General features: G+C 36.1%; 1 protein-coding gene across 6 annotated transcripts in view; it reads right to left on the reverse strand.

The window, feature by feature from the left end:
* Positions 1-14399, reverse strand: part of thraa (thyroid hormone receptor alpha a) — a 56354-nt gene that overhangs the window by 22125 nt on the left and 19830 nt on the right. For 5 of the 6 annotated variants that reach the window (XM_068215743.2, XM_073935967.1, XM_073935975.1 and 2 more), the window contains 1 exon segment: positions 5474-5638. In XM_068215743.2, the coding sequence (XP_068071844.1) occupies positions 5474-5523 (50 nt within the window). In that variant the 5' untranslated portion in view covers positions 5524-5638. 6 annotated transcript variants of the gene reach the window in all.

The raw sequence follows: 14399 nt of genomic DNA on the forward strand, positions 1-14399 counted from the left end.
TAAAGTTGTTAGTTTATGTTAACTCACAGTGCATTAACATTTATGTTAACAAGCACAACTATGGCTTTTAATAACAGATTAGTAAATGTTGAATTAATAAATGCTGTAGAAGTATTGTTTATTAGTAGTTCATGTTCATAAATATATGAACTAACATAATTAATAACAATGAAACCTTATTTATAAGTGTCACTAAAAGTATTGCTCTTAATGTTGTATTTTTATAGTACTTTTCCTTTATTTAATATTCTTTCTATTACTCGTAATGATAATTATATAAAAAATATGATTTAATAAGGTGATGCAGTGGGTAGCACGTTCGCCTCACAGCAAGAAGGTCGCTGGGTCGCTGGTTCGATCCTCGGCTCAGTTGGCGTTTCTGTGTGGAGTTTGCATGTTCTCCCTGCGTTCGCGTGGGTTTCCTCCGGGTGCTCCGGTTTCCCCCACAGTCCAAAGACATGCGGTACAGGTGAATAGGGTAAGCTAAATTGTCCGTAGTGTATGAGTGTGTGTGTGTATGTGTGGATGTTTCCCAGAGATGGGTTGCGGCTGGAAGGGCATCCGCTGCGTAAAAACTTGCTGGATAAGTTGGTGGTTCATTCCGCTGTGGCGACCCCAGATTAATAAAGGGACTAAGCCGACAAGAAAATGAATGAATGAATATTATTTAATAATATCTAAAATCACCTTATTGTATTATTTAAATGGTTATATGTTATTTTTATTTTATTAAATATATTATATTATTTCATTATATTAAACTTTATCTTGTTTTTACAAATGTATGCAAATGTAGAGTGGGATTTGAGAACTTGAAAGATGAATCCTAAAAATAAGATTTTCTATTCACAAATTATTAATGTTTTAAATAAATATTTGTCCATTATTTAAAAAATGCTGAAAATATATAACTACAATACATAAAAATAACAAAATAATTATATTAACAGTACTTGTTACACAGTACTGTTAAAACAATAAAATATTGTTATTATTATCATTCATTTTCCTTCGGTTTAGTCCCTTTATTCATCAGGGATCGCCCCAGTGGAATAAACCGTCAACTTATCCTGCAAATGTTTTACGTAGTGGATGCTATTCCAGTGGCAAACCAGCATCGGGAAACACCCATACACTCTCGCATTCACACACATGCCCTACGGCCAATTTAGTTTATTCAATTCATCTATATTGCATGGCTTTGGACTGTGGGGAAAACCAGAGCACCTGGAGGAAACCCACATGAACATGGGGAGAACATGCAAACTTCACACAGAAATGCCAACTGACCTAGCCGGGGTTCAAACCAGCGACCTTCTTGCTGTGAGGCGACAGTGCTAACCTCTGAGCTACTGTGCCACCACATTATTATTATTATTATTACTACTATTAATATTAATAATTCATATTTAATAACAAATGTGTTTATCATTACTATTGCTGTTGTAGTATTATTAATAGCAGTAGCAGTTCATTAAAAATGGTTGTTGCTATATATAACTTTTAATATTTTTATCAACATAATATAAAAGATAAGAGACATGCTGAACTCTGGCCATGAAGCAGTTAAAACCGTGACTTTCTATCCTCTGTAATCTCCTGCTAAAGCGACACGTGAGTCGATGACACATCAAAGCAAAGTCCACCGGGAGCACGTCGAACTTCCACTTCCTCTTTTTCAATGCCCGCACAGGCTGTCAGAGAGAGACGGACAGACAGAGAGAGAGAAGATCGCACACACTCACACTGAATAAGCCTTAAATGCTCACTCACGCGCGCTCGCTGCTAATCAAATTATAGAGGCGTAATTAAATGGCGAGGAGGGCGCAGGACAAATCTGCCTTACAGGGAACCATCTGAAACTGCTCGAGCTGCATAATAATCCCACAAACTGACCCACAGGGCCATGAAACTGAGTGTGGTTTATGTGCATGCAGACACTGACAGACTAGGGGGAAGCGGCACATGTGAGAGACACGTGCTTAAAAAACTCAAAACTGCAACACGCGCACATTTACACATACACACACATGCACATGTACATACGTATATGCACACACAATATACACACATACGAACATGCATACATACATGCAAACAATCACACATACACACATGCATACACACACACACACAAACGCTGATCGCAGACAATCCAGTGACTGTCATAATGATTCAGTGTCCTGAAATGTCCTTTGCTGCCCGGTGGCCCCATCTGCCTTCTCTCTGTCCTGCACTCTAATCTCACTCTTTATTTGTCTTAGTCCTCATCTAATCGTATCGTCTAATCGTAAAACACTTCACACTCTTGGATGGATTGTCATCAGGCACTCTGGATTACAATTAAATTTGGTTTGATTAGAGAGAGACGCTGCAGACAACAGACAAAACTACTGTTTCTTCAGTAGACACCTGTCCATTTAGAGATGTTGGGCTTTTTGGCATTACTAAAGCTATATTTGGAACTGAATGGACAGAAAACATTCAAAGTACACCATTAATCATTTGTCTTATTTTATTAGTTTGTGTTTGTTTGTAGCTTTAAGTTATAACATGTTTTTAGGAGTGTTTTTTCAAAAGGAATTTAGAATTTAATGGCTTTTTTTTCTAGAAAAAAAAAACTGAATACTATCTGAATTATGACATGATAATCATAGAAAAAAAAAACTTTTGTAAAAACTTTTAACCTTAATATGTGCCAAACACGGTTTTGGAACCTCTTCATTTTCACTGTTGTGCTACAAATAGTGTACAAAATTTGTGTATACAAATGACAAATTGCATTTTAAAAAATGCATCATACACACACACACACACACACACACACACTTAAGTGAATGGTAACTAAATGTTTATTTCTGCCTAAACTACCTCTTTTAAGAGCATATTTATCAAACACACACACACTCACACACAGACACACACAATGGTTGGTTTTTGTAAATTGCATGTGGGGACATGCCGTAGGTTTCTATTGTTTTTATACTGTACAAATTGTATTTTCTATTGCCCTACTCCACACCTAACCCTCCCCTTTACAGGAATCTGTCTGCAGTTTTACTTTCTGAAAGTGAAAAAAAAAAGCTTCTGTATAATTGAGAAGCATGTTCTCATAATTCACACACTCTTTGTAATACTTACAGTATGTCATTATACATAGTTATGTCCTGAATCAGGACTCCTGAAATGTTTAGAAATATTTAGCTGCTTGTTCAAACCATTTAAAATAAGCTGAAACATAGTTTTTGATGTTCAATCAACTTAATATTGTAAAATAAAACTATTAGGTATACTTTATTGATTAGTGTTGAGACAAGACGAAGGAAGGGATTGTGTTGAGCATTTTTTAGTGTATGCCACACAAACATATACACACACCAAGTAAGAGAGAAAGAGAGAGAAAGAGAGAGAGAGAGAGAGAGAGAGAAATTTGATCTATTATTATTTTTATTGTAATTAATGAATAATATGATATAAATTATATGATTTATTGAATAATAATATGATATATTGAATAAATATGTATATGTTTTATTCAATTATTATACTACTACTACTGTTTACTTTGTTTTTATTATATATGTATTTTTTTATTTTATGTAAACAACTGCTCTTGGCAATACATTTGTAACATTTGTCAAGCCAATAAAACAATTATTGACTTTAATTGAATTTAATTGAATTGACAGAGAGAGAGAGAGAGAGAGAGAGAGAGAGAGAGAGAGAGAGAGAGAGAGAGAGAGAGAGAGAGAGAGAGAGAGAGAGAGAGAGAGAGAAACACATATAAATAAGTAACCCCAACTGTTTAAAATATCATTTCAGAGCCCTCAAAAAAAACCTCAAAAACCAACAAATGGACACTGAAAAAAGAAACAAACCAACACAACCAATATGACTAACAGCAGGCAGCATCAGAACACGGACATGCTCATCCACAAAATTAAGCCCAATCTAATGATAAATGGATGAAAAGAAGAGAATCTGATTTACTGGAATGAAGCAGCGGTAAAACAGTAAACTTAAATGTTATTTAGACCTAAATAGAGATTATACAACAGCAACATATCTGAGTGCAGTAAAGGACAGTAAATTAAGAACAACGACCAAATACAGACTGAGTGCTCACAGTCTGACTGTAGAGACGAGCCGATACAGACAGAACTGGCAACCCAGAGAAAGCCGCATCTGCCCCTACTGTGGAGGAACACTTCCTCACCCATTGAACAAACTATCAGCACAACAGAGAAACATTCTACCCTAAACTCCAGATCACTTACCCTCAATTCACTGAAAAAAACAATAAAACCAACATGGGCTCATTCTGAAAGTGTAGCCCTATATACGTTAGGCTGCATTTCGTCTTTAAAATGAACACTACGAGGTGGTATGATAATGCTCCTATTCTCGCTTACCAGCTGACCAGACACCTTAATGTAGACGGCTTTCCTGCTGTTACCAGTTTGTCTGGTAGCTCGACAGGTATGAACTTGAGATGAAGAGCGGAGTTGAACGCGATGACAGGATTCGAGTCTGGTGAAGAACGATTCCAACAAGCAGGTAAGACAAAAAAATTTAAATAAAATAAACAAGTAAATAAAAGGGTGAGAATGTGGTTAAATCTAAAAATGTGGTAAAAATCAAGGGGGCTTTTCTTTTTCTGGATTGCTTTTTAAAACACTACGGTTGGGTTTAGAGAAGGGGGTGGGCGGGTCAATCGGTGCTTTTCAAAATAAAATTGGTTGGGTTTAGGGAAGGTGGAAGGTGGGGAAATGAGTCGCTTGGTCAGTAAGTCAGTCGACAGCAGCCTCTGGTGGATTTATGTGAGAACAGCAAGCGCGAACGGCACTCGTGAGAGATATTTGAGATCTCAAAAAGCATACTCAGCATCCCCTGGCAGATTAGCAAAAACAAAAACTGCAAAAAAAGATAGCTCCTAGGACGTATTTGGCGCTCTCCAAAAATGTATATAGGGGTACGTAATCAGAATGATCCTGAGTTGCATAAAACACAACTTCAATATTTACTAGGGTTAGAATTTCCTTCTAGCGGCACAATACATTAACAGCTGTCACAAAAAGAGAGAGAAGACCAATAAAAACATCAGTGATGCGCTTGAAAACACACACATCTAGATTATTATAAATGAATCATTGTAAATATACAGATTTTTGTTGTTTTTATTACAGTTTAATTCTAAAATGTTGATTGTTAAATGTACAGTTTATGCTGATCTATTAATATTTTTATTGATATATATGAATATTACGATATATTAAATAATATATGATATAGTCAATATATATGTTTATCTTTTTATTATTATTTTTTACTACTACTACTACTATTTACTGTGTTTACTGTGCTTTTTTAGTGTATATTTATTTTATTTTAATGTAAAATTTATAAATGCTTTGGACTGAATTGAACTGAGAGAGAAAGAGAGAGAGGGGGAGGGACAGAGAGAGTTACTCACTGCGTCTCATCTCCTTCTGGCAGGTTGTGCTCCTGCTCTGTGTTTTCCATTCACCTTGATTCCATCCAGCATCCAATCACAGCAGACTGAGGCGGACTCGACCCTCTGCACGTCAGCATACGATCAGCTCACGGTCGCTCATTCAGCAGTTACAGGACGCCAATGCTGCAAACAAAAACAGCACATATGTGAAATCAGATCCTGCCAGCTCCGGAGGCTCATGGCGGCGTCTGGACACACGGTGGTGCACATGTGCATCAGATGATCAATGGTGAACTCCTGCCCTCAGAGCTCAGCCTCTCATTACAGGGCCAAACTGATAAATGCACATCCCTCACGCCTCCGTGCTAGATTTCCATTGCTGATCTGGAGCTGATAGGGATTCGTTGTGCAAGGTCAATAATGCTGGCGTTTCCAGCACAACCGTTCAGCCTTGTGTCTAATTATAGGAAAGCAGAACTGGGTTATTCCACAACGGATGAGTTATGTATTTAATATTTCAGCACTTCAATATATCTTGGGATTAACTGAGTTTTTTTATTTTTACATTTGAGAGATTTGACAGAAAATCGTCACACTTTCTTTTTTCTGTGGTGAGGTGCATTATCACCTTTGTGTCGCACCTTAGGATCGCACCTTTGTAAATGTTTATTAAAGCAAATCAGATGTGAAGCGTAAAGTACTGTATAAGGTCAAAACTCAGGATACAGTTTTCAACAAGAACAGAACATGAACTCAAACACAATTTTTACTAAATCAGATTTTTTTTGTTCGCTTTACTGACTTACTGGCTTCTAATTGGTCAACACAGGGTTACAGCTATAATCTATACTATAAGTTCTAATGCTTAGTTTTCTTTGGCTGTTGTTTTTTTCGTATATGACTGTATGTTTTGTCAGCTAGCTATTTTACTTAATTTTGTTATTACATATTATTTATTATTTTATGATATATATATATACAACAAATACTTTTTTAATTTAAGTACTTTACTTATATATGTGTATACTCTTACCGACTACTTTACTAGCTACACCTGTCCAACAGCTCTTTAAAGCAAATTTCTAATCAGCCAATCACATGGCAGCAACTAAATGCATTTGCGCATTTAGACATGGTCAAGACAATCTGCTGCAGTTTAAACCAAGCATCTGAATGAAAAAGAAAGATTCAAAGATTAAGTGATTTTGAACGTGGCATGGTCTAAGTATTTCAGATACTGCTGATCTACTGCAATTTTCACGCACAAGAAAATATACAGTGAGCGGCAGTCCTGGGGCGCAAAAGTCTTGTTGATGCCAGAGGTCAGAGGAGAATGGCCAGCCTGGTTCAAGCTGATAGAAAGGCAACAGTAACTGAAATAACCACTCGTTACAACAGAGGTATGCAGAAAAGTATCTCAGGATGCACAACGCATCCAACGTTGAGGTGGATGAGCAAAGCAGCAGAAGACCACACCGGGTGCCACTCTTGTCAGCTAAGAACAGGAAACTGAGGCTACAATTCACACAGGCTCACCAAAATGGGATAATAGAAGATTGGAAAAACGTTGCCCGGTTTGATGAGTCTCGATTTCTGCTGCAACATTCAGAATTTGGCGTCAACAACATGAAATCACGGATCCATCCTGCCTTGTATCAATGGTACAGGTTGGTGGTAGGGGTGTAATAGTCTGGGAGATATTTTCTTGGCACACTTTGGGCCCATTAGTACCAATTGAGCATCATGTCAATGCCACAGCCTACCCGAGTATTGTTGCCGACCATGTCCATCCCCTTATGACCACAGTGTACACATCCAGCAGGATAACGTGCATGAATCATCTCAGATTGGTTTTTCTGAACATGACAATGAGTTCACTGTACTTAAATGGCCTCCACAGTCACCAGTTCTCAATCCAATAGAGCACCTTTGTGATGTGGTGGAACGGGAGATTTGCATCATGTAGCAATCTGCAGCAACTGCGTGATGCTATCATGTCAATGTGGCCCAAAATCTCTGATGAATATTTACAGTATCTAAAGTATCTTGTTGAATCTATGCCACAAAGGCTAAAGGCAGTTACGAAGGCAAAAGAGGGTGAAACCTGGTACTAGTAAGGTGTACTTAATAAAGTGGCCAGTGAGTGTATATACACACACATTTTCTTATACATAAATATATAGTAGTTCTTTTTAAATTAAAAATATTATGAGCCAGTTATCAAGACCTACCATGTGCAATCACATTTCATTTGATCAGACTTTGATCGGAACAGACTACAGTAGTTCCCCTTTTCCCATTCAATAGTTCTAATCAATAGCTTCTATTGTCACTCTAATGGAACAATCTGATTGTGTGTGCGTGGGTGTGTGCGTGGTGTGTGTTAGCACAGGCACTGCAGCAGCCTTGGCCACAGCTTCATACATAACCTTCCCTCAGGAAATCTGTTCTTTACATCTGACTCATGCGACCATGAAGCTTTGAACATACAGCATTCAGAAACAACTTAAAACACGAGAGCACTCTTTCAGATGACCACACTTTACCCATTTATCCTCTAAAATTCTAAATCACTAACAAGACCAAAAGCAGCTCCATTTTGTAGCTTTCTGGACTCATTCAAGTACAGACAGAGGACGTACATTTGTATACAGCACATGCACAGAGTCCATATGGCTAAAACACATTTGGCAGAAGAGGGCTCATGGGATGCCAAGAAAATGACTGGATTCGCAAAACAACATTGACCTCGCTCACTTCCTCCCTAGTGAAGTGGACCACTATAGGCCTGCTTTCCACCTCTCATTTATTGTCAATGGGGAAATAAACCAAGCAGAAACCTCGCAGGAATCCAGCATCGTGTGTTTAGAATTAAATAAGAGAAACCCAAACAAGTGCCTTGAGTGTTGAGTTCCTTTCACTGTGATATTGTGGGCATTAGTCAGAATGTGCGAGTCTGGGCAGATATTTTCACTACAGCAGTTGAATAGCTAAATGTGTGTAACCAGAAGAGAAACACTAGTAAAATGGGTCTCACTCACTAATTACAATTTTTATGTTTATATATATATATATATATAAAAAACAAATAAAAATATGCATTTACATATTAAAAAATAAATTGACTTTTAGGTTACAGAAACCATAAACACAAAAATTGTATCAAAATATATACATGTATGTATACAGTTGAAGTCAGAATTATTAGCCCCCCTTTGAATTTTTTTTCTTTTTTAAATATTTCCCAAATTATGTTTAACAGAGCAAGGAAATTTTCACAGTGTGTCCAATAATATTTTTCCTTCTGGAGAAAGTTTTATTTGTTTTATTTCGACTAGAATAAAAGCAGTTTTAATTTTTTAAACACCATTTTAAGGACAAAATTATTAGCCCCTTTAAGCTATACATTTTTTCGATAATCTATCGTTATACAATAACTAGCCTAATAACTCTAACCTGCCAAGTTAACCTAATTAACCAAGTTAAGCCTTTAAATGTCACTTTAGGCTGTAAAGAAGTGTCTTGAAAATATCTAGTCAAATATTATTTATTGTCATCATGGCAAAGATAAAATAAATCAGTTATTAGAAATAAGTTATTAAAACTATTAGAAACTTCAGTTATTAGAAATGAGCTAAACAGAATAACTCTATACAGCTTAAAGTGACATTTAAAGGCTTACCTAGGTTAATAAGGGTAACTATGCAGGCTAGGTTAATTAGGCAAGTTATTGTATAATGATGGTTTGTTCTGTAGACAATCAGGAAAAAATATAGCTTGAAGGGGCTAATAATTTTGACCTTAAAAGGGCTATTAAAAAAATGTAAAACTGCTTTTATTCTAGCCTGAAATAAAACAAATAAGACTTTTTCCAAAAGAAAAAAATATTATCAGACATACTGTGAAAATGTCCTTGCTCTGTTAAACGTAATTTGGGAAATATTTAAAAAAGAAAAAAAAAAAACATTCAAAGGGGAGCTAATAATTCTGACTTCAACTGTACATTTTGCAGCCAGTTTAGAACAATCATTTCATCCTCTTCGAGTAAATAGTCAAGTTTTTTCTGAGTCGTTTAGATTAAAAAAATTATTTATTTTATGTTTCACTCGCTCTCGCAACAAGGCTTAAGTAAGAATCTAATGTAAAAACGCACACAAGCTTTAGAAAGTGAAAGCAAATGTTTAATCCCGGACATTTTAGGAGATTTAGAAACCTGGACAAAACGAGAAGATTGTCCACTACTTGATCGATCACGGATGTTTGGTTATTGGGCAGATTAAAAAAAAATGTAAAGGATGTTAATAACAGCAAAAAAAAAAAATGTAACATTTAAAGGCTTAACTAGCTTAATTAGGGTAACTATGCAAGTTAATTAGGCAAGTCATTCTATAACGATGGTTTGTTTGGTAGACCTTTAAAAAGCTATAGCTTAGACCAGTGGTTCTCAAACTGTGGTACGTGTACCACTAGTGGTACGCGGGCCTTCTTCTAGTGGTACGCAGAGGAATGAAATATTTCATGTACATGCTACACACATTTCAAAATTTATCAAAAATTATGTATATAATATGCCATATATGACAAATAACCTATATTTCTGAGGTAATCTGCCATGTTTTTTTTAACTGTGAGAGTTGGAGCTGATTTACTGGGCCTACTACGCTAATGTATTTCAACACTGCTCATTTTGGTGGTACTTGGAGAGACAATTTTTTTCTGAGGTGGTACTTGATGAAAAAAGTTTGAGAACCACTGGCTTAGACAGATTAATAATTTTGACCTTAATTTTTTTTTTTTAAATAACAACTGCTTTTATTCGAGCCGAAATAAAACAAATAAAACTTTCTCCAGAAAAAAAAATATTATCAGACATACTATGAAAAAAAAAATCCTTGCTCTGTTAAACATCATTTTATGAAATATAAAAATAAATAAATAAATAAAAATAAATAACAGGAGGGCTAATAACAACTGTTTTTTATGGTCATATCTTATCATCATGTTATGTTTTTGGTTTCTTCAGATGTTTTCACTCTGTATTGGTTACATTTTTTAGACACCTGAAAAACTGTTGCAAGATGACATTCCTGAATTAAAAATAATTTTGTTTTTGCTAGATGTACAAAAGTGGATGAAACTTCTCAGACAAGTCTTAGACATTCTTTAAGAGATTGAAGCCATGCGCTCAGAAAAGTAGGCCATGGGAATTCCCTAAAACTGACGCGTGTATTGTGCACATGATCATCAAAAATCCTCGGTTTTGGGACATTACATTAAACAAATACGGTATGCATGCATGTCAAGACAGAGTCCTCTTTTGAAAGTCTTTACTATATACTGCTCTTATCCTGATGATAGACAAGTCAGGCATGATGACAGCAATCTCACTTTTAAAACTAAGGCAATGACCAAAAATGTAAGGTAGCCTGTATGTAAGGGCTGAAATAAACTGGATCCATCTCCAAATAAAGCAGATGTTTTCATTAATAAACATATTGTACAGCTGGTCTCATGACATAAAGCTTGAAATACAGTAAATAAGTGAGATAGCCAAACTTAAAAGCTCTTGGATGCACCTTCTGGGTTAGTTTGACTTCAACAAGTAGGATCTGACATCTATGTTGATCACTGGACAACACTTCAATTAGCCTATTAAGGGATTTATTTACAGTTAGGGTTATGTGCTTCTACATGATTGCTTTCCAATTATTATTCCATTCTTTGATTTTAATTTACAGTTAGGGTTGGATTTAGGTATAGGGATTAGGTATGAATTAAACTGTCAAAATTGACAAACCAGGATAAACATTTGATGTTACTACAGAATCACATCGCACTTGACAAAATCAAACCCACCAGTCTTCTGCTGTGAATTAATCAAGAAAGAGTGAAAAGAAATTATCTACTGTGGCTAAGAATTGTTTATAAATATCGCCTATTTGTGGCAATTTGAACAAGACTAGTAAGGTATGGAGGAGCAAGATTGAGGATGGCCTTAAAAGTGTGAAGAAGTATTTTATAATTAATTCTGAAAAAGATGGGAAGCCAATGAAGCTGTTGTAGAATGGGTGTGATGTGACAGATAGACGGGGTGTTTGTAATAATATGGGCGGCAACGTTTTGTTCCAGTTGTAATTTATCAGGGGTTTTATTAGGGAGGCCAAACACAAGGAAAGTACAGTAGTCTAAATAGGATGTGACTAAACTATGAACCAGAATGGCAGTTAAATGAGGTTTATTATATATCATATCGTTTTCATGTGTTTTTGAGGCCTGTGACTGTGTAATGATTTTAAAAGGATTCACGCATAAAAAATTGTAGTTTGTAACTTGAATTATTTTTATTATTCAGTTACTATTCCTGAATTCTTTTAGACTCGGAAAATGATAAAACATTGTTTATTTTAATTGTATCTTTTTTGTTGCTAATTTTAATTGTCTTTTAGATGGTTTATTATATTTTATTCAGATTTACTTCTTATTAGAATCATCCCAACCAATCGTGAATCATAAATTCTTTCCAAAATAGAGATATTCAAATCATCCGGTGAAATGGTATTCTGCAAATTTCATTTTCTTGTCGGCTTAGTCCCTTTATTAATCTGGGGTTGCCACAGCGGAATGAACCGTCAACTTATCCAGCAAGTTATTATGCAGCGGATGCCCTTCCAGCCGCAACCCATCTCTGGGAAACATCCACACATACACACACACACACACTACGGACAATTTAGCCTACCCAATTCACCTGTACCGCATGTCTTTGGACTATGGGGGAAACCGGAGTACCCGGAGGAAACCCACGCGAACGCAGGGAGAACATGCAAACTTCACACAGAAACACCAACTGAGCCGAGGATCGAATCAGCGACCCAGCTACCCACTGCGCCACGGCGTCGCTATTCTGCAAAATATCACAGAATAACAAAATATAGCAATGTTAGATTTTTCCAATATCGTGAAGCCCTATATCTGTCTGTCTGTCCGTCCATCCATCCATCCATCCATTTATCCATCCATCTAAAATACTCTTCTCTGGATTAAATCTGCAAGAGTTTAATTGTGACATTTCTGTCATGATTTAACAGTTCAAAAATAACTGTGAAGCTGAAAATGGCATTTACAGTTTTTGCAATTTGAAAGATAAAAATCATAAATATCCTACAAATATATATTAGCCTACGCTTTAAAAGTGTCAGTTTACTTGGGAGGGAAATTACTTTACAACAGATGAATTAATGAATTAACTTATTAAAGAACCAACAAACGAATGGCTGGCGCGTTTATAATTGCCTGGCTTATTCTTGAAGGTGTAACAAAAATCTCATTAATTCTGTTAAACAGGATGTTCTTTTAAATAAGCCTTATTATTATAAACAACTTGAGCCTCTTTAGAAAAGCGTGTTTTGTTTTAATGATTTGAGGGATTTTGATTTAGTTTTAATGATATAAAAGCTTCGACAAGGACTTCTTAAACCATTCAGCAACCTTCTGCTTGTTACTGTGGTAACGATCTTTCAATTCAACCCTATTCAGAAGTGAATGTTGATGCTGCGGAACCATTATTCCAGGTAATGACATCTGAGGTCAAGAGGGTTAAACACAAATGTATGAAATGTATGCTTCATGCCCTCCATGTGCTCATTGTGCCGTCGATGGCAATTGGAAGTGTGATCCCTGAAACACTCACATGAGTCACAGCAGCATATAACATTCTCAAGGAGGAAATGTGACGAGCGGGGTGAAGAATCTGATTTAACCATCACATTGTAATTAATTAACTTGCTAGCGGAGAGTCAAGCTGACAAGTGACGACTGAATGAGACATGACAACTGTAGCTCATTGTGAAACAGCTCATGACCTTCGAACACGTCAAATTAGACTCACTAAAACATCAGCATGATTGCTCCATTAAATGTATAGCAGATGGTGGAAATGACAATAACTTTTCCGATCAGTTAAGATGTCTTAATCCAGTTACGTTGGGAACTGATATTTGTGCCATTATCTGCGCATCCTCAACACGCTGCAGGCTTGCTGACCTTTTGAGTAAAGAGTATGATGACAAAAGCATCTTGTACTGGCCTTTACCATTAGGTCATGGAACTAAGCTAGACATGAATCATGAGTTACTGCTGTGCTCAACCTAAACTTGTGATGAGAAATGCCATTTTCTGTTACAGAAAAGCGATCTTTGTATGTATTTTTGATCAAATTAATGCAGTTTAATTTCTAAACGTTCAAATCAAACTAAATCTGCATTCTTTCAGGTTGAAACGAAAGAAACGCAGATCACAACACCAACCTTATTTATGACATTATCATCCTCTGAATTATGATTGCCTAATTGCGCTGCTTTGTGATTCACAACTTGGTCTTGATGGCGAATCTTCTCCAGAAACAGTGACTTTGTTTACAAGTTTGTGGGCGCTAAAGTAAGTAGACAGTACGGACTGTACCTCGCGTTCGTTTTATACAGATTACAAAACCAAAAAACGTTTGCTTTTAAGTGTAGTTGGTTCATTTAAAGGAACAGAATTCAAGCTTTATGTGGATTACTTATGTCAGTGAATCAAGAATTCACTGAGATTCCAGTGTGTTTGTTGACCACATACATATAAACTGTCGTAAAAGCACAAGTCTGGTCTGAGCTTTTCCCCTGGAGAATCGTCAGTCTACATCGATAGATGATTGGCTCCTGTACTAGTAGGCGGTGCTTCATTCACCTTATTGACCCGTTACACTTTTCCCCATTCAAAACTATTTAAGTATCAGGTCTTGTGTATTCTATTGTCTTTGGTTATACATTTAATTTTATAAAATGTACACCTAATATCCAGTGGTTAGGACTGTCTATATTTTAATCACAATTGGTTTGAAGCAATATATACAAGTGCTAACATACTTTGTTTCTTTTCAATTGTTTCTTTAGACATGCGTTTA

The sequence above is a fragment of the Danio rerio genome, chromosome 3 (genome assembly GCF_049306965.1).
Source record: "Danio rerio strain Tuebingen ecotype United States chromosome 3, GRCz12tu, whole genome shotgun sequence".
Lineage (NCBI taxonomy): Eukaryota > Metazoa > Chordata > Actinopteri > Cypriniformes > Danionidae > Danio > Danio rerio.